Source organism: Lindgomyces ingoldianus (genome assembly GCF_010093535.1).
Source record: "Lindgomyces ingoldianus strain ATCC 200398 unplaced genomic scaffold BDR25scaffold_14, whole genome shotgun sequence".
Lineage (NCBI taxonomy): Eukaryota > Fungi > Ascomycota > Dothideomycetes > Pleosporales > Lindgomycetaceae > Lindgomyces > Lindgomyces ingoldianus.
In genome coordinates, this window is record NW_022985175.1 from 1,202,926 (window position 1) to 1,228,307 (window position 25,382).

The window sequence follows — 25,382 nt, forward strand, 5'->3', positions numbered from 1 at the left end:
GTTTCGGTCCCTGGCTTGATGTCCGCATCTCCGCCAGCTGTTGGGCTGAGAACGACGCCCCGATCTCCCGCAGTCGTTTCCTGTCCGTCTTTCCGGATGCCATCATCGGCAGCTGTGCAACGGCGAAGTACACGTCCGGGACCATGTAGCCCGGCAGACGCTCCGCCAACTTCTTGTCTGCTTCGACTGGAAAGATGACTCGCGCCAGCGAACTAGTCTCAGTTGGCTTGTCAGTCAAAAGTGCACTCTCTATCTCAACGTCTAACTGCAGGAAGGCAGCTAGCATCGCATTTTGATTCTGTCCCTTGGGCGTGATGACCTCCACTGTCATTAACTTGACCTCGGGCATGCACTCCCGCAAATGGTGCTCAATCTCGCCGAGCTCGACCCGCTGGCCTCGCACCTTGACTTGATCGTCTTTGCGGCCCATATAGACCAGATTGCCGCCAGGCCCGTAGTAGACCAGGTCTCCCGTCTTGTACATTCTTCCTTGTCGCCCGGGATGGCCTACCCCGCCCTCCAGCAGCCAGGTGGGATCGTTGACGAAGGCCGCCGTCGTCTTCTCCGCATCATCGAGATAGCATCGCGCAAGGATCGGCCCTTCAATCAGGAGCTCTCCAATCGACCCTATGGGAGCTAGTCTGTTGTGGTCTTCTCGGTCTACCACCCAACTTACGGAGGCGATGGATTTTCCAATAGTGCCCGATACGTAGTCTTGGCTGACCATATGCGCAGTGCACATGATGCAGCACTCAGCAGGGCCATACGCACTCACAAGATTCACATCTGACCATCTCAGGAGATCTCTGTAGCTGACAGTTTCACCTCCGAGGAGCAACGTCTTGAGAGTCAGAATTGATTGTGGTTCTAGCAATTGTGCCACAGATGGAGTAAGCAACGCCCAGTTCACATCCATAGTATTGATAGCCTTAGCTAGATTGTTGCGACGATCGTTCTCAGAAGGGACGCACACACAGCCGCCAAAGACCAATGTAGTAATAATCTCAGTGATGCAAGCATCGAAGGTGTATGAGGCGAATTGAAGAGCTCGAGTATATGGAGTGAATCCCAACACTTTACCGTGGTTTAAGCAGCTCGTCGAGAGCGCTCTGTGCTCCAGGACAACGCCCTTGGGTATTCCGGTACTACCAGATGTAAAGATGACATAGGCAGCATTGTTTGCTGTTACTGTAGAATGAATCAAGTCGCCGTGCAAAGGCAGCTTGTTTATGGCTGATTCGCTGACTGAGAAGACAGCAGGGCCTGTGGATTTCCAAACCATCGAGCACTGTTTTGATGCAAGTACCACTGTGGCCCTTGTCTGCTTAAAAATCTCTCTGTGGCGGCTTACGGGATGGTTTGGATCCAGCGGTACAAATACTCCACCGGCCTTGAGCACCGCCAGCATCGCGACTACGGTCCACATGGACTTCTCGAAGCACAATGGCACAATATCTTCTAGCTTGACACCCAAGCGTACGAGGTGTCTTGCCAGTCTAGTGGACAGCGCATCCAGCTCGCCGTATGTCATCTCGCCGTCCCACGAGCAGATGGCAGGCGCATCGGGCTGTTCCCGGACCTGCTCTGCGAACAGGTCGTGAGCGCACCGTTCGACCGCTGCTGGAGTTTTGCGGTTTGATGCCCACAGTTCTGTTCTCTCCTCAAGCGTGAGTGGGTCCATGTCAGCCACCTTCTCTTCTGGTTGTGCTCTGGCCAACTGTTGCATGATGAAGCTGAACTGGCTCAATACCTTCTTGACCAGCCACTCCTCTACCACCCGCCTATCAAAGCTTGCTGTAATGTGTATTCCGTCTGCGGACAGTGTGCACTGCAGCATTAGCCCATAAGTCGAGAAGTCCTGCAGCTCGGAGCGGCCACGCCACTCTCCTAGTACCCGATTGCTTCCAGGAGCGTCGCTTGCAGGCTGCACAACCAGCAGAGTCTGGAAGTCGCAGGCATGCCGCGCACCTGCTGACATCTTGGCAATCCGTTGCAGTCCCGTCTGCTCGTACGGGATCATGTCCGTCGCCTGCTGCTGCAATCGCTGGAGGAAGGCAGATACAGTCTGATCGCCTGCCACTCGCACTCGCACCGGCACCGTTGCGATAGTAGGCCCAACCATGGCTTCAATGCCAGCAACAGGGGCATTGCGTCCAGTGACTGTAGTGCCGAACACCACATCGTCTGAGTTCGTGTATCGACTGATGATGATTGACCAGGCGGCGCGGACAAGCGTTGCTGTCGTCGTGTTAGAGGGTGCTTTGGGAAGCGGAGGGCATTGACAGTCTATCATAGCATTCGCAAAAGGCTGCTGCACTGCTGACGGTAGGGGCGGGAATGGTGTCGCTTGGCAGTCATGGAGAGCGTTCTTCCAGTAGCGGGTCGCGACCTCCTGGTCTTGCTGGTTGAGATACTTGATGAAGGTGTGAAAACCAGGCCGCTGTTCTACCATGCCGTCGGTGTATGCCTTGGTTACCACATCTATGATTTGAGGCAGTGACCAGCCGTCGTACAACGCGTGATGAACTGTCCATACCATCCAGCGCTTCTCTCCTTTTTCTTCTGTGACAATGGCGTAGCGTGTCAAGGGATCACCGAGCCCCATGGACACTGACTTGTCCTTCTTAAGGTACTCCTCTAGTCCTTCTGCCTCAAGCCATGAGATATCCTCTGCTATCACGGCCTGCAGCAAGCCAAGATGGCTGTTCTGCACGATCCGCGTGCGCAACACTTCCATTGAGCGGAAGACGTGCTCCCAAGCAGCTCGGAAAGCCTCTTCGTCTATCTCAGCGAGCAGCTCCAGCACACCCTGCATGATGTAGTCGCCTGCTCGCTTAGACGTCAGCGACACCAGCCCTTCCTGCAGCGGCGAGCATGGGTACAAGTCCTTGACGAGGCCGGCATCAACGCTGCAGCTAACGGCCGCTTCCGCGCGGGCGGCGGCCACGGCCACCTCTTTGCCCAGCAGAGAAAAGGGAAGAATCTCTTCGGAAGCGCTGCCACTATAGCTATAGTCTAATCCAGCTAAGCCCGCGAGTGTAGGATTGCGGAAGATGTCTGCCACGCTCAGGTGCATTCCCATCCTTCGAGCTTCACCGACCAGCTTCATGGCCGCGATCGAGTCGCCGCCGAGGCGGAAGAAGCTGTCGTCCAGGTCAATTCTCTGCGCCTCGATGCCCAGCGCGCGGGCCCACAGTTGTTGCATCGTGCTTTGTGCCGTTGACAGTTCCTGCTGCCCCTTGATCCCTTGAGTGGATGTTTCTTTTTGTTGTCGTTGCGCGAGCATCTTGCGGTCGACCTTGCCGTTCTGGTTGATTGGCATTGCGTTTAGGACAGTAATGCTTTGAGGGACCATGTAAGTAGGCAGCTGGGCCTCAAGCATCTTATGCAACTGCTGTTGGGTTTTCTGTAGGTATTGCTGCCGTAACGGCCTGCTACTGAGACTCTGCAGTAGTCGATCCGCGTCATCGCCAGGGAACTGGAACATCACCCGCTTCCCTCCATCTTGGGGCTGATACCGGTGGAAGACAGCGTCCAGACCACCCTTCTGTGAGTGCTGCCTGCTCCAGCTGATCTCAACCTGGTAGCCAGTTTCTTCAGCAAGGTCAACCAAGTCAATGGCAGAAAGGGCGGGGACATGATGTGCTTCCTTGTACACAGAGGAGAGCCAGTCCTGCTGAGCCGTTGTCTCTGATGCCGCAGTGTCCAGCAAGGCGACAAGGCAGCGGCTTACAATGGTCTTGCTGTAAGGGATATTGCTCACCGCGACTAGAGGTGAGGTAGAGGAGCTGTGCAGCTGCTCTAGGAGAGACTGGCGATCTAGTTTGCGCTCCGCAAAGTCAATCCATCTCTCTTGCTCAATGTAGTGAATGTCATGCTCTGGGTGGCCTCGGGCCCTGATGTGGACCACTACTGCGTATCGATAGCAGCTCAGCTCATTGGTCGCTTTCATCTTCTTGGGCAGGATCTCGACGTGTTCGATTAGCCCTGGCAGGCGACTTGGCAGGGCGGTAAAAAAAGCTGGGTCGACAAGCAGCTCCCGCTCACCTCGCTCCATGTCGGCCATCATGCGTAGAATTTCAGCCTTTGTGGCCTTGTCGCCGGCTATGCGTAGCGCTCGGGTGGCTAGGAACTCGCGGTACAGCGTGTACGACCGGATGTCGCCAAAGAAGAGGGTACGCACGCCTTCAAGCGCAATTATGTCCTGGATAAGCTTGAAAAGATAGGCCTGGCTAGGAAAGTACTGCACAACTGAGTTCATGACCACAAGGTTGGCGGTAATTGGCCATTCCAGCTGGCCAACGTCTGCTGCTGTGGCTTTATACATGTGCACCTTTCCTGCCAGTGCAGGCATGGACTTGACAGTTGCCGTGATGAAGTCGACTGCCTTTTGAGATGGCTCAAGGCCGACATAGCTCTGCAGGCCCTTGCACACATTGAAGAGGACCATGCCGGTGCCTGATCCGATTTCTAGAACGTTCCCAGGCTCCTGACCGTTGAGCAGCGTGGCGATGGTGTCGTCTAGCCACTCGCTCATCTCTGCCTTGTCTATATCCGTACCGTCGTACATAGACGTCCATCCGATGAAGTCGCGTCCAATGGTCCCGGGTCGAACGTTGTGGATTGGAGAGTAGATATCAACATCGAACTGTTCCTCCCATGCTTCGACGTGCTGCGATTCGGGGGCAGCACCAGCCTCATCGGCCAGCGCATCGTCTTCATGGATGGTGACAAAGCCTGTGAGCCGGACCTCGTCGTTATCGTGCTGTTGCAGCACAGTCACTGCATCGCTGACAGAGCTGTGGCTGCGGAGGATGTGCTCAATCTCTCCTAGCTCAACACGGTTTCCCCGGATCTTGATTTGTCCGTCCATCCGGCCGAAAAACTCCAGCAGACCGTCTGTAGGGCGATGGCGGACGTAATCGCCTGTTCGATAGGCTCTCACCATCCGGCCAGCGACTGTGACAGTAACAAACCTATCGATGTCTCCCTGGGGCTCAATGTAGCCCCGTGCTAAACCGTCACCCGTGACCACGAGCTCTCCGATGACCCCTAGCGGCACCAGTCGCATCTCCGGATCCATAACGTAGGCGCCTGAGTTGCTCAACGCCCGGCCGATTGGCACACCGTTGGTGAACTTCTCCTCTTTGTGTAGGACGAAGGTCGCGCTGATGCCTGTGTTCTCTGTCGGACCATAGCAATTAATAACCTTACCGGTGAGGCTTCTTTCCGCTGCAAAGTAGTCCTTCGGGTACATTGCTTCACCCCCCACACAAAGCATTTCAATTGTGGCGAATATCGAAGAAGACTCTAGAGTGTACTGTCTAAACAAGGCTGGTGTGAGCACGGCCATCTGAATGGAGCGTTGATTAAATATCTCAGCTATAGCATCTGGGTCCAGCACTATCATTGCGTCAATGCAAACGAGCGTTCCGCCGTTTAAGAGACAGGCATAAATCTCCCATGTTGAGACGTCGAAGGCAAGATTTGTCATGTGAGCCATGACTCGCGATGCTGGTAGGTGCTGTACGAGGTTGTTGTCTCTAACCAGGCGCACAATGCCGCGATGCTCTACCATGACTCCCTTGGGCTGGCCCGTCGATCCCGAGGTGAACATAACATATGCAAGGCTGGTAGCTGACGGCCCGATCGCCATGGCAGATCTATACCCCACAGAATCATCGTTAGCCTGCTGGTTCAGGACTTCGGTAATGCGGACGAACTCGATGTTGCTCAGCTTCACTTTCGGAGCTTGCACGCCAGATCCAAGCAAGATGACCCTCTGGCCTGGAAGGGACGAAAGGATAGCTTCCATGCGCTTCCCTGGTATTTTAACATCGAACGGTAGGTACGCCAGGTTGGCCTTCAGAATGCCCAGGAACGCAACGATGGTTTGACAGCTTCGACTTGAGAGCACGCCGACTAGACTCTCAGGCGGGAACAAGCGCCGTACCAGCCACCGAGCAAGAAGATCTGATTCCCTGTCCAGCTCAGCGTAGCTCATCTCCGCTGAAGCGTCTGTGACGGCGATCCTGGATGGATGTGCCGAAGCTTGCTGGATGAAGAGGTCGACAATGCTTAAGTCGCGCGGGTAGTTTGTTTGCTCAATCTGAACAAGCCCCATCCTGTCAAGCCTGGAATATTGGGCCTTAGTTAGGAGGGGTAAAGAGGCAACTGCTGTCTTTGGCTCTCTCAGGGACACTTGGAGGATGTTGTGAAAGAGCGACAGCATGTTGTCAATTGTCTCAGGCGCATAGAGATCTGTTGAGAAAAAGACGTTGCCCTGTAGGCCGGAGGGCTCTTGGAAGAAATGAAACTCCAGGTCAAACCTTGAGGTTACTGAGACATGCATACTCTCTGTTTCCACCCCTTCTAGTATTAGTTGTCCCAGGTTTCGCTGCGAGTGCACCGCAAAGACAAGCTGAACAAGTGGATGACGAGACAGGTCTCGGTCAGGCTTCAGTTGCGAGACAATGCTCTCGAACGGCACGTCCTGATTCGAAAGCGATGCAACTGCTACAGCATGGACCTGTTGAACTAGTTCTTCAAAACTCTCGTCATGAATTGTGATCCGAAGGCACTGCATGTTCACAAAGAATCCAATAATGTCTTTTACCTCCCAACGGTCCCGATTTGCATTTGCAGTGCCAATGGTGGCATCGTCCTGGCCAGTAAGGCGGAAGTGCGTAGCTCTAAATGCAGCGAGAAGAGCCACGAATAGAGTCACCCCGTGCGCTTTGCAGAATTCCTGCAACTCCGCATACAGCGGGCCGCTGATCTCTAGCGTTCGCATATCAGCTTTTCCAGACAGAGTCGCGGGTCTGGGCTTATCGCAGAGCAGCTCTGCCGGTCGGCTTCCCTGGAGCTGCGTGAGCCAGTAGCTGAGCTGTCTTTGGTGCTCCTCGACCTGGGGTTTTTGTCTCTGCCACACAGAGAAGTCTCGGTACTGGATGGGCAGAGGGTGTACCTGGGATAGTGGGTCCTGGCTGCGCATCGCGGCGGAGTAGAACGCAGCCAGTTCGCGCATAAGCACATCGACAGACCAGCCGTCGGAAACGATGTGATGCATAACGATGGACAGCAAGTGATCATTTTTCTGTATTTGGTAAACAGATACTCTCCATCCAGGCTCATTGCGCAGGTCGAAGGGAGTTGTCTGGTCCTGCTGCACGGCGTCCGCAAGACCCCGTTCATCGTCTGGGAGAATGTCTATGACGTTGAGTTCTTTGGCGCGGAATGGTTGAACCATCTGCACACTGACACCGCCATTGGTAGCGAAGGTTGTCCGGAGCGTCTCGTGGCGACTCTCAATCGCGAGAAGAGCCGTGTTGAGCGCAGTCAGCTGAAGCGGGCCCCTGATGCGCACAGCGAACGGCATAAGGTACCAGTTCAAGCCAGGATACAGTTGCTCCAAGAACCACAGTCGGCCCTGTGCAAACGATTGCTCCGCAGGCCCCACATGATCAATGTGCGGGATAGTAGAAACAGTGCTGTCGGCGAAACCAATGGCTGCAGAGGCCAGCTGGTCCAGCCCCGGATTGCGGAAGATGTCTGCAACGCTTAGCTGCACCTCCATCCTGCGAGCTTCGCCGACTAGCTTCATGGCTTCGATCGAGTCACCGCCAAGGCGGAAGAAGCTGTCGTCCAGCCCAATACTCTCCGGCTCAATGCCCAGCACCCGCGCCCACAGCTGCTGCATCGCCTTCTCTATCTCGGTCGATGGTAGTCGTTTCGGTCCCTGGCTTGATGTCCGCATCTCCGCCAGCTGTTGGGCTGAGAACGACGCCCCGATCTCCCGCAGTCGTTTCCTGTCCGTCTTTCCGGATGCCATCATCGGCAGCTGTGCAACGGCGAAGTACACGTCCGGGACCATGTAGCCCGGCAGACGCTCCGCCAACTTCTTGTCTGCTTCGACTGGAAAGATGACTCGCGCCAGCGAACTAGTCTCAGTTGGCTTGTCAGTCAAAAGTGCACTCTCTATCTTAACGTCCAACTGCAGGAAGGCAGCTAGCATCGCATTTTGATTCTGTCCCTTGGGCATGATGACCTCCACTGTCATTAACTTGACCTCGGGAATACACTCCCGTAAATGGTGCTCAATCTCGCCGAGCTCGACTCGCTGGCCTCGCACCTTGACTTGCTCGTCTTTGCGGCCCACATAGACCAGATTGCCGCCAGGCCCGTAGTAGACCAGGTCTCCCGTCTTGTACATCCTGCCGTGTCTCCCGGGATGGCCTTCGCCGCCCTCCAACAGCCAGGCGGGATCATTGATGAACGCTGCATTTGTCTTCTCGATATCGTTGAGGTAGCCACGGGCAAGGATGGGTCCTTCAATCAGGAGCTCTCCAATCGATCCTACGGGATGCAATTTGTTGTGGTCTTCTGGGTCGACTACCCAGCTCACGGAAGCGATGGACTTACCAATAGTTCCAGACTTGAATTCTAGTGGCCTAAAACAAGCGCTGCTGAAAATACAACACTCAGTAGGGCCATACACAGTCATCATCTCAGCATGGTTCATCCATTTTTTCCAATCCACGTGGTCAACCCATTCTCCACCAAGTGCGAGTGTCGTAAGCGAAGGCACTTCTGTGGGATCTATCACTCGCGCAACGGAAGGAGTCAAGAAAAGCCAATTCACGTTCATGCTGTTGATGGTGTTAGTAAGGTCATTACGCCTACTGTCTTCCGATGGGACGCAAACTCCTCCACCATGTACAAGCGTAGTGAGGATCTCGGCAACGCAAGCATCGAAGGTGTACGAGGCGAACTGAAGAGCTCGGGTATACGGTGTGAATCCCAACGCTTTGCCGTGGTTCAGGCAACTGGTGGAGAGCGCTTGGTGTTCCAGTACGACGCCTTTTGGTATTCCAGTACTGCCGGACGTGAAGATGACGTACGCAGCATTATTTGCTGTTACTGTAGAATGAAGCTCACCGGTTTGTAAAGGTAGCTTATTGATGGTTGATTCACTGACTGCGAAAACAGACCGGGCCGTAAATTTCCAAAGCAGGGAGCATTGTGTTGATGTCAGGATCAGAGTAGCTCCTGTCTGCTTTAAAATCTCCTCGTGGCGAGTTCTTGGATGCTCTGGGTTTAGGGATGCAAACGCTCCACCGGCCTTCAGCACGGCCAGCATCGCGACCACGGTCCACATCGACTTCTCGAAGCACAGCGGCACAATGTCTTCTGGCTTAACACCCAACCCGACGAGGTGGCTTGCCAGTCTAGTCGACAACGCATCCAGCTCGCTATATGTCAGCTCACCATCCCACGCGCAGACGGCAGGCGCCTCGGACCGCGCCCTTGCTTGCTCTTCGAACAGATCGTGGACACATCGGTCGACCGCCGCCGGTATCTCACGGTTCGATGCCCATAGCTCCTCTCTGTCCCCTGGCGTGAGGGCGTTGATGTCCGCTATAATTGTCTCTGGATCTGCTCTGGCCAGCTGCTGCATGATATAGCTGAACTGGTCCAGCAGCTTCTTGACTAGCCACTCCTCCACCGCCCGCTCGTCGAAGCTTGCTGTGATGCGAATTCCTTCTGCGGCCAATGTACACTGCAACATCAGCCCATAAGTCGAGAATTCCTGCAGCTCGGAGCGGTCAAGCAACTCTCCTAGTAACTGATCGCTGCGAGCAGCATCTCTTGCAGGCTGGACTACAAGCAGCGTCTGGAAGCCGCAGGCATGCCGCGCGCCCGCTCCCACCTTGGCGATCCGCTGCAGCCCCGTCTGCTCGTACGGGATCATGTCCGTCGCCTGCTGCTGCAAGGCTTTCAGGAAAGCAGATACTGTCTGCTTGCCTGCCACTCGCACTCGCACCGGCACAGTGGCAATTGTGGGTCCGATCATGGCTTCAATGCCGGCGACAGGTGCATTGCGTCCCGTGACTGTAGTGCCAAACACCACGTCGTCCGAGTTGGTGTATCGACTAGCGATGACGGCCCAGGCGGCATGAATGAGCGTTGACGTCGTCGTATCAGAGGGTGCTTTGGGCAACGGAGGGCACTGATAGTCCATCATCGCATCCGCAACCGGCTGCTGCACCACCGCTGGAAGCGGAGGGAACGGTGCCGCCTGGCAGTCAGTCAGAGCGGCGTGCCAGTACGCTGCAGCCGCCTCATGGTCTTGCTGGCTGAGATACTTGGCAAAGGCATGGAAACCAGGCTGCTGTTCTACCACACCCTCAGTGTACGCCTTGGTTACCGCGTCTATAACTCGGGGCAGCGACCAGCCGTCGTACAGCGCGTGGTGAACCGTCCACACCATCCAGCGCCTCCCTCCCTGCGCTTCCTTGACGATGGTGTAGCGTGTCAAAGGATCGCCGAGTCCCATGGACACTGACTTATCCTTCTCAAGGTACTCCTCGAGTTCCTTAGCCTCTGTCCAACGGATGTCCTCTGCTATCACGGCCTGCAGCAAGCCAAGTTTGCTATTCTGGACGATCCGGGTACGCAACACTGTCATTGACCGGACGACGTGCCCCCAGGCAGCTCGGAAAGCCTCTTCGTCTATGTCAGACCGCAGCTCCAGCACGCCCTGCATGATGTAGTCGCCTGCTCGCTTGGATGTTAGCGACACTAGCCCTTCCTGCAGCGGCGAGCATGGGTATAAGTCCTCGACGAGGCCAGCGTCAACACTGCAGCTGACGGCCGCTTCCTCGCGGATGGTGGCCCCGTCCACCACTTCGCCCAGCAGAGAGAAGGGAGGGATGTCTTCTGCAGCGCTGTCACTGTGGTGGTAGTCTAAGCCAGCAAGGGCTGAGAGTGTAGGATGGCGGAATATGTCTGCCACGCTCAGGTGCAATCCCATCCTGCGGGCTTCACTGACCAGCTTCATGGCTGCGATCGAGTCACCGCCGAGGCGGAAGAAGCTGTCGTCCAGCCCAATACTCTCCGGCTCAATGCCTAGCACCCTCGCCCACAGCTGCTGCATCGCCTTCTCTGCCTCGGTCGATGGTAGTCGTTTCGGTCCCTGGCTTGATGTCCGCATCTCCGCCAGCTGCTGGGCTGAGAACGACGCTCCGATCTCCCGTAGTCGTTTCCTGTCCGTCTTTCCGGACACTGTCATCGGCAGCTGTGCAACGGCGAAGTACACTTCCGGGACCATGTAGCCTGGCAGCCGCTCCGCCAACTTCTTGTCTGCTTCGACTGGCAAGATGACTCGCGCCAGAGAACTAGTCTCAGTTGCCATATCAGCCAGAACTGCATTCTCCAGCTCAACATCCCACTGCAGGAAAGCAGCTAGCATCGCATTTTGATTCTGGCCCTTGAGCATGATGACCTCCACTGTCATCAACTTGACCTCGGGAATGCACTCCCGCAGGTGGTGCTCAATCTCGCCGAGCTCGACTCGCTGGCCTCGCACCTTGACTTGCTCGTCTTTGCGGCCCACATAGACCAGATTGCCGTCAGGCCTGTAGTAAACCAGGTCTCCCGTCTTGTACATCCTGCCGTGTCTCCCGGGATGGCCTTCGCCGCCCTCCAACAGCCAGGCGGGATCGTCGATGAATGCTGCATTTGTCTTCCCAGCGTCGTTGAGGTAGCCGCGGGCGAGAATTGGTCCCTCAATCAGGAGCTCTCCGATCGATCCTACAGGAGGCAGTTTGTTGTGGTCTTCTGGGTCTACTACCCAGCTCACGGAAGCGATGGATTTTCCAATGGTGCCTGACTTGAAACTCTGTGTACCGTGATATGAGGTACACCATACGGAGCACTCCGTTGGTCCATACGTATTTATCACTTTGACATAGCTATCCCATCTTTGACAGTCGTTGTAGGTGACGGCCTCTCCTCCAAGAACCAATATGTCCAGGGTAGGTATTTCTTTGGGCTCCAGCAATCGTGCTACAGTCGGAGTCAGCAACGCCCAGTTCACTGCCATGGTGTTTATGGCTTTAACGAGATTGTTGCCACGATCGCCCTCAGAGGGGACGCACACACAGCCTCCAAACACCAGTGTGGTAATGATCTCAGTGATGCAAGCGTCGAAAGTGTACGAGGCGAACTGTAGAGCTCGCGTGTGCGGTGTGAGTTCAAAGGCTTCGCCATGGTTCACGCAGCTTGTGGAGATCGCTCCGTGTTCCAACACAACACCTTTGGGTGTACCAGTACTTCCTGACGTAAAAATCACATACGCAGCGTTACTTGTCTTCACTACCGGAAGGTTCACGTCAACTTTGCTGACAAGCCTGTCGATGGATGGTCCGCTGACGGTAGCTACAGTGTGGTTCGCATGCTCCCAAAGCGTCGCGTATTGTGCAGACGTTAGCATAACGGTGGCTCCTGTCTGGTCGAAGATCTCTTCATGGCGATTTCTTGGATGCTCTGGGTTCAGAGGCACGAAAGCTCCGCCTGCCTTGAGTACCGCCAGCATCGCGACCACGGTCCACATGGACTTCTCAAAGCATAGTGGCACAATGGCTTCTTGTTTGACACCCAGCCAGACAAGGTGCCCGGCCAGCTTGGTCGACATCGCGTCCAGCTCGCCATACGTCATCTCGCCGTCCCACGCGTGAATGGCGATCGAGTTGGGAGTGCGTTGAGCAATTGTCTTGATGAGCTCATGAACGCACTGCTCGACGCTTTCCGGTACGACTTGGTTACGGCGCCATACATCTTGAAAGTCCTCGCCTTCCATACCCTGCAGCGCTTCCAGGCCTATATCTCCTACTTGAACTGAGACCATCTGATATCGAGACAACTGATGTTTTTTTTTTTTTTTGTCGTTTGTGAAGTTTATGTAAAATTGTAAGGATAGCGGTTTGAAGAATATGTTTGGCAGTTCCTCGTCACTGGAGATGGTACATGGTAAGAGGTGAGGTCCAGGTGTGAAGTACTGCTTGCTACCGGCCAGGGAATTCCCTTTGCATTGCGTATGGCGTACCTAGACATGGCTCAATCTCGCTCTTCGGCCGCTTGCTCCTATTGGAATGTACGCTTGCAGCGCCGTTGGCAAGGTGTATTGTGGCGAGACTTCGTGCGCCCACTTATGGGCTCAGCAAACGCCACTATAATGTAGAAATCGTTGGATTACGCCTGGTACTAACGTTTAAGGGAAGATTGTGAACGAGCACGCCGGGAAAACAAGTGATGCACAGTTAGAAACTGTTGGCCCGAAGCTGGTTCGTGTTAAGTCAGGGGTCTCTGATTACGTGAGATCGTGCCAAGCTTTCCTTCCTAGGCGGGCGGAACAGCGTGATCCAAAGTTCGTCCTCCAGGACAAGGCGTCCGACATTACGCCTTGTCCTCTCATGTTGGATACCCGGCCCGACAGTGTGGGTAAGTATGGACAGATGGCGGAGTAGATGATGAGCGTGATGAACGTCAAACGCTAGCTAGAACACTCGTGATGGCGTTTGCTGCATTGGTTCACAGATTCCACGCACAGAGCAAATGTTGTTTATCATGGCAGATCCTCGTGGAGCTGCTGAAATGTCAGTGGAGCTGCTGAAATGTCAGTGGGGTTGCTGAAACGTGGAGCGCGGCATAGTACCAACAGCTGTGCCGCAATGGCGTTCGACGAAAGCAATAGCGCTAGGATGTTGAGTTAAGATTGAGTCGCAAAAGCAATCGACCGAGGAGCTGCCGACATAGCACCACGCTAAGCTTAGTTGGGATGACAACACCCACCATCCGCATAAAGCAACTGCCTTAGGTGCACCAATTCGGTGCTACCAAGGATGATAGGCATTTGAAATGCATACAATATGTTGAACATGCCTCTGACAAAGAAACCGCCCCGCAGTAGCTCCAAAATACGTATCCTTGCGCTCCGCGGTTGGCACCAATTTACCCGGCACGCCTTGTTGCGCTCGAAATAAGCCCAGCCTTATCCTTGGAGGTCGACTTTGGGATGCAGTCCTAGTGTCGAAATGTTTCGGCATCAATTGAAGCCTTTCCGTAATAGAACTTTGACATGAGTGAAACGGCATAGCCTGCAAACTCCAAATCGAGGCCATGGAAAATTTCAAACCCTGCTCTGTCAGGGCATTGGAATGCCGCTCTTTCAAACGTGATGTTGGCATTTGTAATTATAGGTTGCCGTAACATGTTTGACAAGCGAGCTGGACAGCTCCACCGCGCGTCGCGTAGCGACACCTTTCAATACTCATAGTTCAACAAAGCCTAATTGTAACCAACATAAACTCGAAGGCAGGCTCTCTTTAGCTGTTCAAGCTTATAATTTAGGTTATTTTCAAAGTCTCTGTGCTGCAGCCCGCTAGTACGACGTTCCTTATTCCAACTTAGCTACGCGCTATCACAGTACCTCTTTAAGACATAATACTTAGCTATTAACGTGTAAACTTACTTCTAATAAGAAAAAAGTTCTTCTTTAGCATGTTCTTAACTTTACCATGCACAGATTTTCTTCCAAAATTCTTGTTATATTATAAATAGCTAATATTATCTTTATAAACTATAGCTAAACTTTACCTTCTACTATTAGTAAGAACTAGGCTAGAAACTTTATTAAAAGCTAGCTAATGCTTTATATAATATATTTTTATTAATATAACTATTACTATTTATATTGTAAAGATTTTATTATTATACATAGCTACTTTAATCTTATAACGTACTCTATAGACAAGTTACTTACTTTTACTAACAGTATACTAAACTACTTTTTTTACACTAATGCATTTCTATTAACACTACTTAAATGTGTTAAAGGAATGTTAGATACAGCTTATACTTTAGGCTTTTAAATAAAACGCAACACTCTCTAAGCAACATGCGATAGCTATGTACAAAGTGTTTTAAAAGATAATAAATAGCTAACACGCTAAACAACTTTTACAAGCTAATTCTACAGCTAGCTTATAAAGGCTAGATAATAACAAGAAGTAAGTAATAATTAAGCATATACTTAAGCTAGATGTGTAAGACTTTTCCTCTTAGCTAGTAGCTATAGCTAATATAGCTAATTCTTTATGCGCTAAGTATAATTTAGGGTATTTTAGTATAAACTAGCTTAGTATGTTTATTAAGTGTTATCTAGAGCTTAAACTAAAGTTTAAGTGTAAGTATAATTAGTAAATATCTAGCCTATTATAAAGCTTATCTTATTTATTATTATTCTAGATGCTATACTAAGCTTTAATATTCTCTACAAGGCTAAACTAGCCTTAAATTACTCTAGAATTGTTATAAAGTACTTTTTTATAGTTATAGTTATACTTAAACTTTGCTTTAAGCTTTAGATAATGCTTAATAAACATACTAGGCTAGTTTATACTAACATAGCCTGTAGCGATTCTCATGAATCGTTCCATCTCGGGTTGCTCGGAACCTATCCGAAGGGTCCCCGTATCGGCCCCGACCCCCTGACTTGGCCTGCTCCCCGCGGTTACCTCTATTCCCCCAAGTAATTAGTCGCACCTCTCCCCTTACCTAGCTTGGTAGTTTTCTGATATCCTTTTGTACGAGGCCTATAGGTGTCAATGGTATTCCCAGGTCATTGAGTCCCCACGCACTCCCATATGCCTCTGAGTGGATTCCTACTGCATTCGGACCCATTGTCTTGCCTGCGCCGTTACATAGCCTAGATTACACTTAGCGTGTAATGAATTAGCTATATTAGCCACAGCTACTATCTAAGAGGAAAATTCTTACGCATCTAGCTTAAGTATGTGCTTAATAATTACTTACTTCTTGTCATTATCTAGCCTTTATAACTTAGCTGTAGAATTAGCTTGTAAAAGTTGTCTAGTGTATTCGTTATTTATTATCTTTTAAAAGGCCTTGTACATGTAACGATTCGCATGAATTGTTCCATCTCAAGTTGTCCGACGAGCTGATATTCGAAGGTTCCTTATATCTGCTCCGACCCTGCCCTAGCCCCTGCTGTACCCCTATTCCCCCAAGTATTTAGTCGCACCTCTTCCCTGTAGCTATCTTAGTAGTTTTCTAATATCCTTTGTACAAGGCCTATAGGCGTCAATGGCATTCCCAGGTTTCTGAGTCCCCACGCACTCCCATATGCCTCTGAGTGGATTCATACCGCATTCGGACCCATCGTCTTGCCTGTGCTGTTACAGTACATAGCTATAGTACGTTACTTAGAGAGTGTTGCATTTTATTTAAAAGCCTAGAGTGTAAACTATATCTAACATTCTTTTAACACATCTAAGCAGTGTTATTAAGAGTGTATTAATATAGAAAGAGTATTTTAGTGTAGTTTTAGTAAAAGTAAGTAACTTAGGTGTGTAAGTAACATGCCTATAGGGTACGTTAGCCTATTACTATAGAACCTTTAACGTGAATCTTAAGATAGGTACTTAAGATTAGGGGTAGATTTTCAGACTTTTTAATCAAGGCGTTGATGGGATATTAAGGTACAATTTTCCCCCTTTTCCGGATGAGGAAAACACGTTGACGTGTTCCACTACTCAGGAAATACTAGTCCTCGGGCCACCCTAAAATCGACCGAAAATGACGAAAATCGCACCCTAAGATCTTAACAACAGCTAAGCAGAGCAGTCTAGGATTGTCAAGATAGTCCTTCTTGCCTCTCTAGAATATAGTGTATATATATACTGAGAAGAAATATAACTATACACTAATTATTAAGATGTTACATTTAACCCTGGTTTTAGCCTTATGTTAGCCCCTAAACGTGATTTCTAAGCAACTGCTTAAATATAAGACTTTAATTAAAATCTTAGAAGAGGCATAAAACGTTAATATTAAAATATTATATCTTTCTGCTTAGCTGTTGTGGAGATCTTGAGGTGCGATTTTCGTCATGCTTGGTGGGTTTTGGTGTGGCCCGAGGACTGGTGTTGCTGAGGAGTGATGCAACACGTTAACTACTTCAAGAAGTATCTTAGTCATCTGAACCTCACATCGCGGCTACCCTTGCCTCACCGACCGGCTACCGCTTTTCTCGCATGATCTGTAATGTTTATACTTGCCACTATAGGTACAAAACAATTGCAAGGGTTCTTTGATACTCTTTCCACACTTCATTGAGCATATCTATCAAATGGTCATCTTTAAGGGCTTATCGGTCAATATAACAGCCTTCCATTCCTAGTCCGTGCGGCCATTGTACCAGACCCCCCATAATACTTGACATAAAGCATTAAGCCCTTCAGACAGCAAGGCCGCAGCTGCATATATCAGCGGATGTCCAAGAACAAATGCGACCGCTCAATATACCGGAAGCGAGCAATAGGATGTCTATCCGAATAACAAGGTACAGAAATGGAAATGAACCACAACAGACCAATGGCCATCCAGATGTGAGCCCAGGAAATGCCCGAATTGCGCCATTTTGCAATGCTCACTTCTTCATGCTGAACAGGAAAGTAGAAATCGATGGGTTATAGTTTCTCTGGAAATGCTTGAACTCTGTTCCGTGCTTAAATCGTGAAGGTCAGGCACGGCGTAGTACTGGGAGACGATCTTGGGGACTGGAAGTTGAGATGAAGCAACGATGGACCACCGGAGAGATTACCTTTCGGATCGAACGACGTCACTGTCTCACAAGCTTTGGGTGTCATCTACCGGTGAATGAGGTCTGGCGGGACTTCTGCCACCAGTGGAGTAGGATGAAGAAGACCCACTCGCACAAATATCGGAACCCGACTGCGGTGCAGAGTCTTCGTAAATATCGCGCATGTTGTAGCCGGTATCTTGAGGATCCCCCTCCTCGACGTAATCGTAATCCCAGCGAAAGTCCTTGTGGGGCTGCACGCCAGGCAGGAACTTAGCGCGGGCCCAAAAATAGGCAATGCCGGCGACTGAGATCGTTAGTAACAATGGCTTTGCTTGAATGCGACAAGCTTACGCAAGCTACCCCCAACTAGATCAACGGCATAATGATGGGATAAGTACATAGTGGACCACCACAGCCACATTGTGTAGAAAACGTACACCGGGAACAGTTTTGGAAAGACATGGCCCATAAACAGCGCCTCCAGGGTTGCCCAGCCAGAGTGCAGTGATGGAAAGGCGCCAAATACCAAAGGCGAAGCATGAAATGCCGAAGTCCAGAGATCAATGCCTAACAGCGTATCGACAGCCTTCAATCCTGCGGCGTCACCTGGTATGGAATAGTTGGCAGGGGCAAATCCGTACGTATTCTCGTACCATGGGGGAGAACAGGGAAAGATGATCTGAATGATGACGGCAGTCACGTTCATGTACCCGAATGCGCGTGCCCAAGTAGGGAGGGTGCCGGGCGGGCCCCAGATGAACATACATCCACTAACGATGATGGGCGAAACATAGTGCATCACGCCGTACGGTATCCAAGCCAATATGTCCAAGATGGGGTGTTTGTGGGCGGAGAGGATGTTGCTCAGATTGGCGCCATAAAGTATGTTTTCGAGCGTGGGGAGAACCCGGACCCAGATGGCGGGTCTATAATCGGCGGGAATGTATTTGCAGCTAGGAAAAAGAAGGAGCCATGCAAGGGTAGGAAGAAATGGGAGAAGACATTGTCGAGTGATAGGAAGAACGAGACCGCCCATAAGCAACCCCGCCATGAACGTCTTCGCAAAGGGACCCGGCGACTCGCTGACGGACAGAGAGAAGATGAGCACAATGGCCACAATTAGATACTGTACGTCGTATATCGACCAGGCGTGTGTTCGCAACGAGCGCAGCGTGTCGGCGGGTGAGAAGGACGTCTGAAGAGAAGCGACGGACGACGTGCAAGAGAGACGACTGTGTATGTGCGAGCGCGTGGCCCTCCATTTCCTGCGAACGCGGTGCGGGATAAGGACGGATATCGTCAAGGTGGCGGGTGATTTTGTTTGCACCATCTTCTACGTTGACTCGTCCAGAAATGCGAGGTAGCTCTGTTTCGCTATGGTTGAAGGATCTCGATAACTGCGGCGCTGATGCGAGGACAATGCGAGCCGCGCTCTTACGTAGAGGGAAGGCAACCCAAGCGATTGAAGGCCTACTGCACTCTAGTTGACGGCGAGATGGGAATTATCGCAAAAGGCCAGCACATCTATGAGGGGGCCGGATGAGTTGGGAACGGAATTGTGAGTGATGTGATAGTGGCTTGGTTAGGCAGAACAAGGCCCTACACATCAAGGGATTCGCACAGACATTCATATTATTGCGAAGCACAGCTGCAGGAACCAGACCAACCAGATTACATCACGCAGTCGCACGAAACGTTCCCCTTCAAACGCTGCCAGCGGACCACCCGCCATACATGTAGAAGTCCAAAGACCGTTCGAACACTTTGCACTTCCTTATTCAACTATATCTGTGGTTCCTACGGCCGATCACAATTTGTGATATTTGATGATAGACCTCTGACAATGACTTGACTAGCAACTGCAAAGTCTGCCTTCTGCTGTTATTACCGGGCGTAGTCTTACGCTTACTTACATCCTCCCTTGTTATTTTGCCCCGATAAGAAAGGATAAATAATCTCGCTAAACTACCGCCTCGCCAAACGCGCCACAGGCGTACATATCGATCATCACCAGCGACTGGCTAAAGAAAGAAACCGGGTCTGGAGAACATGTGCAGAGAATTATCAGCGCTAGCAGACGCCCCAGCAGCGCTAGCCCAGGGCGGGCGCTGAAAACCGGCATGGCGCCAAGCTCAACATGAATGCATATTCCAAACAGGAGACCGTTCAGTGGGGGCGGGTTGAGGACCAGGAGCGGCCCAGACGAGCCGCCTTAGGGCACCAATGCCTCCCGCCCCTCGCCAATACCTGCTTTCCATCTGGACTCCACGGATTTGTACTGTACCAACATTCGAGGTTCCCATCGAGTAAAAGATTGCATCACAGGTCGGGCTCTAGAGGTTGTGATAGGCCTCTTAGGGCACCGCCGCTTATGTGAGGTATGCCATGAGCAGCATCCCTTCTTTACCGAGGGCAACTTCCCATGCTATTTTCCATTACTCCATTCTGAACCTGCGAGATTTGAGATGGACAAAATGAAATACTCGATTTTACCTTACGACTCGTGCCTAGTCGAAGAGCATAATACAAACTGGGGCTCTCCCAAACAGACCGGATCAGCATTCGATTTCAGAAGTAATAGTCCAATCGTCCTCCTGTGTTGCCTTGTCGCTAATTTGCTATAGGCGATGTTATCACTACTCCCTCTGTGAACATGCTCCGCGCCATTACCCGAACTACCTTGAATGACGATGTTTATGGCGAAGACAACACGACCATGAAGTTCGAGCAAGAGATAGCCAATCTCTGCCACCACGAAACCGCTGCCTTCGTCATCTCTGGGACCATGGCGAACCAGCTAGCTCTGCGATCCCTGCTATGGCAGCCTCCCCATGCTATTCTTGCGGACGCAGATGCACATATAGTCAACTGGGAAGCAGGCGGAATTGCCCACTTATCTGGGGCGATGTTGCAAGCAGTACGACCGCACAACGGGATGTATCTGACATTGGAAGATGTTCAAAAATACGCCGTCTTGTCAGATGACGTCCACAAATGTCCCACACGGATTGTGAGCATTGAAAATACCTCAAATGGGAACATAGTTCCGTTGGAAGAACTGCGCAGAGTCAAAAGCTGGGCAGAGAGTGTTGGAGTATACGTGCATATCGATGGTGCAAGATTATGGGAAGCCATTTCGGCAGGGGCCGGTACCGTTGCAGAGTTTGCCCAATGCTCTGACGTGGTGACCCTCGACTTTAGCAAGGGTCTCTGTGCGCCAATGGGCGCTATGGTTGTCGGGTCCGCAAAATTGATCAAACGTCTGCATCGGATCCGCAAGAGCATTGGTGGCGGCATGCGCCAATCTGGTGTCCTTGCAGCAGCAGCAAGGCAAGCGCTCCTGGAGAACTTTGGCATGGGCCAGCGGGATTTGAGAGGAGTGTTAAAGAAAAGCCACAAGTTAGCCACAATAATTGGGAAGCTATGGGCTGAGAACGGAGGCAAATTGCTCAGGCCCGTGGAGACAAATATAGTATGGCTAGACTTAGATGCCTCCAATGTGACAGACAAGGAGTGGAACGAAGCCGGCGAAAGACAGGGTATCAGATTGATGGGTAAAAGAGTTGTCACGCATTACCAAATATGTGAGGAGGCTCTATCGACTTTGCAGGCTGTCATTGTTGACGTTCTCACAAACAAGAAACGAGAAGGCGCCAGCGTGAAGACTTCGCGCATAGCAAAGCTTTAGGAGGATGGAACCTTGGCTCACCTTTTACGTGCTCGCAAATCCCATCTGTAGTAGTCAACATGCACCTAGTCAATCTTGCTAGAATCAGCCGTCGATCGTTCTGCGTGCTGCCATCGTCGAGCAACTCAAACTATCAATTCATCTCTAATAACGTTCACCGGGTCAGTGGGTCCTAAAAGAAAGTCTGTATCCCAATGAGCGGTTTTTCTAGTCTTTGTAACATTTTATTCTCATTACGCCACCTCGTTCAGCCGTCTTCCTTATCCATGCCTCTGCATGGCCCACAGCTTTCGTTACACAAACGGGTTGGCTACCCTTGCGGCGTTTTCAATCATCCTATTAATCCGCTCATTTAATAAACTAGGCGTCATGGTATTTACGCTGTATATGGGGCGCATCCTGGTTGCACTAGAAAATCAGATCAGTATCGTGGCATATTCAAAGCGATTTTATCATCGTTGAGCGATAGTATTCTTCTCTAAACAGAATGTACATATATGTGTGCAGCCACAGAGCTCTCCAAGCTCTGGTCACTTGATACTACTTTCACCTGCTACTGCCTAAGTTAGTGGTAGCCTTGGGTCACATGACAGGTTCACTCAGAACTATATAAACCCTTGGTTACCCTCCTTTAGCAATCAATTCAGTTCATCATCCCTCTGGTCCTCCCATAAGGTTCACAATATACCAAATCAGGCCTGTTATATCCTTGGAAGCTTCACCAAAGATAAAGAACAGATAAATCCTGTGATTGGTAGGGGACCTAGCAAGTTTGGATGCCGCATAGGGCACAGCGTAACCAATCGGAAGTAATACGATTCGACTGGGAGTTTTCAACCGCCCTACGACTCGGTTTGTTAGTACAATTATACGATTACTAGAGGAGCAGAGGGGACTACAAGTCGTAGTCAGTACAAACCAATTCACCGTACTTACAATACAATTGCCAAGAATTGGTTCATAGTACAATTAGATAGGGCGGATTTTATGTAATTAACTAACTCACTAAGCTTACTAGCAACCAGCCTATAATAAAGCTAATTCTTTTGCAGCTGTACCGCTTAAATTGTTGCTCCACTAAGGAGATTCCTCTTAAAAGTAACAGTCCTTCGGCCTCCAAAGAAAGCTCTCTCGCAGTCGCAACTAGTAGCTAGTATGGAGAGGAAATCAAGGGCTATCTTGAAAACGGTAGGGTACCGTGAACGACCAATCTAGAGCCACCAACCAAGTGGATCTGTATACATTAAACAGGTTATGAGATAGACAATGCGAAAATAGGTGATTCCTTACTGTTTTTTTCATACGATCACTGCCTATAGCCCTTGCGTGCTCTGTACATACAACGACAACCTCACCTTAGGCCTCACCTCAAACCTCACCACCAAAAAAGTCTATACAAGTCGTAATACGATATACTTTTCAGGCTTAAGTGCAATGCGATACAACTCAGAGACCCACTACAACTCTACGATGCACGTGATCGTAACGTATCGTATTCTACGAATCGTAGTCCTTCCTGTTGGTCACGCTGATAGGGCAGAAGGCTGCCATATTCATTCTGTGGGTAGCCATACTCTGGGCCCATGAACTATCTACCAAGCGACTACCCCATGCATCAACAGGTTGACACTCTCTTTAGCGGGTGGCTTTATTTCTTCCCAGTCTCCCCGTTATTAGTTTGATACAAGGTAGATTATACAGTTGCGGCATAGCCTGGTCTACAGGGGCTGTCAGGGAAGAGGCCACTATGGTCAACATGCAATACCCTATTCTACATGTTCCTATCCTAAGGTACACACAAAAGTCATGTCGTACAAGAGCGTGTCTCTGAGTCAGGGAAACCTTCCGCGATTATTACTTTTGCTGGGCAACTGGAAATGACCGCGAAGAAAGTGTTTCCGAGCTAGATGAGGACGAACTCTAAATGATTCATAACTTTATCAGTGTCCTGGTCTATCGTCCCATTCATTAAGAGAAGATGATCAAGATTCCAGAGAGGAATCTCATACACTTCAGAAAGACTTTAACATCATCAAGAAAGAAGTCGAGGGCTTCAAAAACGCGACTACAAAAAGACAAAAGAGACTAAGTACAAAGATAAAGAAGCGTACTTCTGGAGATTAAAGACCATGTGTAGCCAGGGCAAGCCACGATCTACTAGTGCCTGTACCTCTCTATGCACCATGGCTGCCCTAGAGGCTCCATCATCAATACAACAAACAACGCTCTTCCACTACACCACCTTCCAGGCTTACACCGTAGTTTCTTGGCTGAAGCAAAACAGGACAAAACGCAAGGTCAGGATCATGATAGCCTAGGTACAGTATTCAGTCTCAAACTCTGGGTCTGTTACGCTTAGCTTGGGGTGGACTGGCTTACAAGAAACTTTAGCAAACAAGATATAGTTCTCTTTGCCGGCCATTGTAGTGAGAAGGAAGACCCCTAATGAGATATGCGTCGGTATGGCCCACATTATGGAGCAGGCGTGACGTTCTATAGATTGTAAGCAAGGACCAAATTCAAGCCAGAGCAACCCACAACAAGTTAGTCCTAGATGTTGTCACCTGTTGCAAAATGCAATTTCAGGCATCATATAGTCGAAACCAGCTCGGCTGTATACATCAAAACACTTGCTGCGGCTCTCTTGAGTTCGTAGATCCCTACAGAGCCCAATTCAAACTATCTTCTGCCGTTGCGACTAATAGGTCAGGTAACGTCGCTTGCACGGTAAGCGTCGAGCGGAGAGGTCCGGCCAGACTCAACTCCACGACCAAACCATTCAGTCAGCTTGAAGTCCCCACACCTTGTATAAACACTGTCTTGGCGCAGTATAAACCAGATGCAGGTGCTGATCAAAGAAACTTGTTGGTCATTTTCGCTTACCAACTACAATTTTGGTCTAGATAGCTATGCGTCTTCCAATGTAAGTGTACTCCAAGCAGCCCTCATCAGGGTGACCGTGGAAGGACTAAAGTTACAGTAACGCGTACGTTCAAGAGGGTCAGACCTTGGAGAACGGTGGCAAGGCTGGACAAGATAGCCACAGGCTAGAATGACGAAACGAAAGAGCCGTGATCCAACATGGTTGGTGGCCACGCCCTCTATCAAAACCCTCCTTCTACTTCCAAGCCGCGCAGTATAATAAGCTACAAGCTTTACAACCTGCGGCTCATGACCGACAACAGCTCCGAGCTTCAGTAGGTTGGCGGTAATATTGGTATTGCGGAAAAATGTATTAGATCTAGGGAGTAAGGAGCAAATAAACCTTCATGTCGAACTCGACCGTGTGACAGCCAGCATTACGTCAAATCATATTTGCCTGAATCGGCTCGAGACTCTCGAGGCACAAGCAATCATGAACACAAACGGCCTGTGAACTCATGAACTACTTGATAAAGGCGGGATCGGGCTTTAAAATACTCCAACATGTTGTCAAGGCCCGTATACACGTCAAGGCTCCCTGGTAGGGTTGCTGTAAACATAGTAACCTGCAAGACTCTTGGCCGATTGCACCTAAATTCATCATGTCTCTCGTCAAAACGGTTCGCAAGCCGGTAAAGAGTATACAAAAGTTCCGACCAGGTCAAGGAGGACGGTTAGCTATGGAAACATGGCTACTAATTGGATTAGGGGGTTTTAGCGGCGCTGGCTTAGTTTCATTCAACCCAGAGGTGGTGATATCGAAGCTTGTAATACAGTTGCACACGCCAACACCACCTACCGTTGTTGACAAGCCCTGGAAGTCCTAAATACAAAGCAATACCGCCGAATCCGGGTCTCAATCAACGATGCTTCAGAATAAGATTTAAATTCATGCAGATACTTCACTCATTTCAATTATTGTTGCCCTTCAGAGGTTCACGAAAGGCGCAGAGGTGCTAGTGCATTCAATTGTGTTAATACAGCAACAAAATGTTCAAGCTCAGGTGGGTATAAGTTATAATAGAAGTGAGGTATTGTGGACTGAGGGTCCGAGGAGCTAATGTTTATATGGTGTGATGAGACGCCAAGCCCAAGGTTGATTGTGTTGCCCATCGTTGAGCCCTTTAGCTTACACACCTCCTTAGCTTTAAGCGCAGTGTAACCCTAATTAGGTCACGTGATATCAATCGTGCAGTTGTGCAGGTCAGAGCTGTGTGCGTACTGCTGTCAGATATGCGCACCTACTGTCAAGACAGGAGGAACGCTGGACGAAAGCTGCTACATAGTACGAGCAATAAGCTCGAACAGTATGTTGCTGCAAATTGC

At 50.5% G+C, this 25,382-nt stretch overlaps 6 protein-coding genes across 6 annotated transcripts; 4 read left to right on the top strand and 2 right to left on the bottom strand.

Annotated features, from left to right (window-relative positions):
* Positions 1-53: 53 nt before the first annotated feature.
* Positions 54-14,114, bottom strand: BDR25DRAFT_393526 (amino acid adenylation; the record flags this gene model as incomplete). The annotated part of the gene is made up of 11 exons (XM_033698262.1): positions 54-5,175; positions 5,215-12,864; positions 12,893-12,988; positions 13,050-13,107; positions 13,155-13,337; positions 13,389-13,449; positions 13,477-13,584; positions 13,629-13,724; positions 13,762-13,911; positions 13,946-14,074; positions 14,101-14,114. Coding segments are annotated over 11 exons (13,665 nt in total), but the record flags the coding sequence as incomplete, so codon positions are not given.
* Positions 14,115-15,264: 1,150 nt separating this feature from the next.
* BDR25DRAFT_354719 (uncharacterized protein) lies at positions 15,265-16,425 on the top strand (the record flags this gene model as incomplete). The annotated part of the gene is made up of 7 exons (XM_033695357.1): positions 15,265-15,271; positions 15,306-15,370; positions 15,401-15,523; positions 15,788-15,812; positions 15,844-15,892; positions 15,959-16,042; positions 16,341-16,425. 7 exons carry the CDS (start codon positions 15,265-15,267, stop codon positions 16,423-16,425), a joined length of 438 nt encoding a protein of 145 aa, XP_033548313.1.
* A 644-nt stretch (positions 16,426-17,069) lies between these two features.
* On the bottom strand, positions 17,070-18,990 carry BDR25DRAFT_286117 (PAP2-domain-containing protein). Its single transcript, XM_033688224.1, has 2 exons — positions 17,798-18,990; positions 17,070-17,750 (listed from the first exon to the last, which is right to left on the bottom strand). Exons 1-2 carry the CDS (start codon positions 18,774-18,776, stop codon positions 17,491-17,493), a joined length of 1,239 nt encoding a protein of 412 aa, XP_033548314.1. The 5' UTR covers positions 18,777-18,990; the 3' UTR covers positions 17,070-17,490.
* Positions 18,991-19,704: 714 nt separating this feature from the next.
* On the top strand, positions 19,705-21,198 carry BDR25DRAFT_303463 (uncharacterized protein). The gene is made up of 2 exons (XM_033690009.1): positions 19,705-20,020; positions 20,071-21,198. Exons 1-2 carry the CDS (start codon positions 19,921-19,923, stop codon positions 21,132-21,134), a joined length of 1,164 nt encoding a protein of 387 aa, XP_033548315.1. The 5' UTR covers positions 19,705-19,920; the 3' UTR covers positions 21,135-21,198.
* Positions 21,194-24,190, top strand: BDR25DRAFT_354723 (uncharacterized protein; the record flags this gene model as incomplete). Its single annotated transcript, XM_033695358.1, has 19 exons — positions 21,194-21,299; positions 21,334-21,591; positions 21,642-21,663; positions 21,728-21,881; positions 21,929-21,986; positions 22,043-22,090; positions 22,257-22,270; positions 22,327-22,362; positions 22,413-22,652; positions 22,703-22,795; positions 22,847-22,884; positions 22,939-23,026; positions 23,079-23,177; positions 23,261-23,431; positions 23,466-23,499; positions 23,562-23,619; positions 23,663-23,927; positions 23,980-24,087; positions 24,140-24,190. 19 exons carry the CDS (start codon positions 21,194-21,196, stop codon positions 24,188-24,190), a joined length of 1,941 nt encoding a protein of 646 aa, XP_033548316.1.
* A 25-nt stretch (positions 24,191-24,215) lies between these two features.
* Positions 24,216-25,237, top strand: BDR25DRAFT_354724 (uncharacterized protein; the record flags this gene model as incomplete). Its single annotated transcript, XM_033695359.1, has 8 exons — positions 24,216-24,270; positions 24,320-24,506; positions 24,572-24,608; positions 24,686-24,876; positions 24,932-24,976; positions 25,008-25,060; positions 25,103-25,170; positions 25,229-25,237. 8 exons carry the CDS (start codon positions 24,216-24,218, stop codon positions 25,235-25,237), a joined length of 645 nt encoding a protein of 214 aa, XP_033548317.1.
* Between the last annotated feature and the right edge of the window lie 145 nt (positions 25,238-25,382).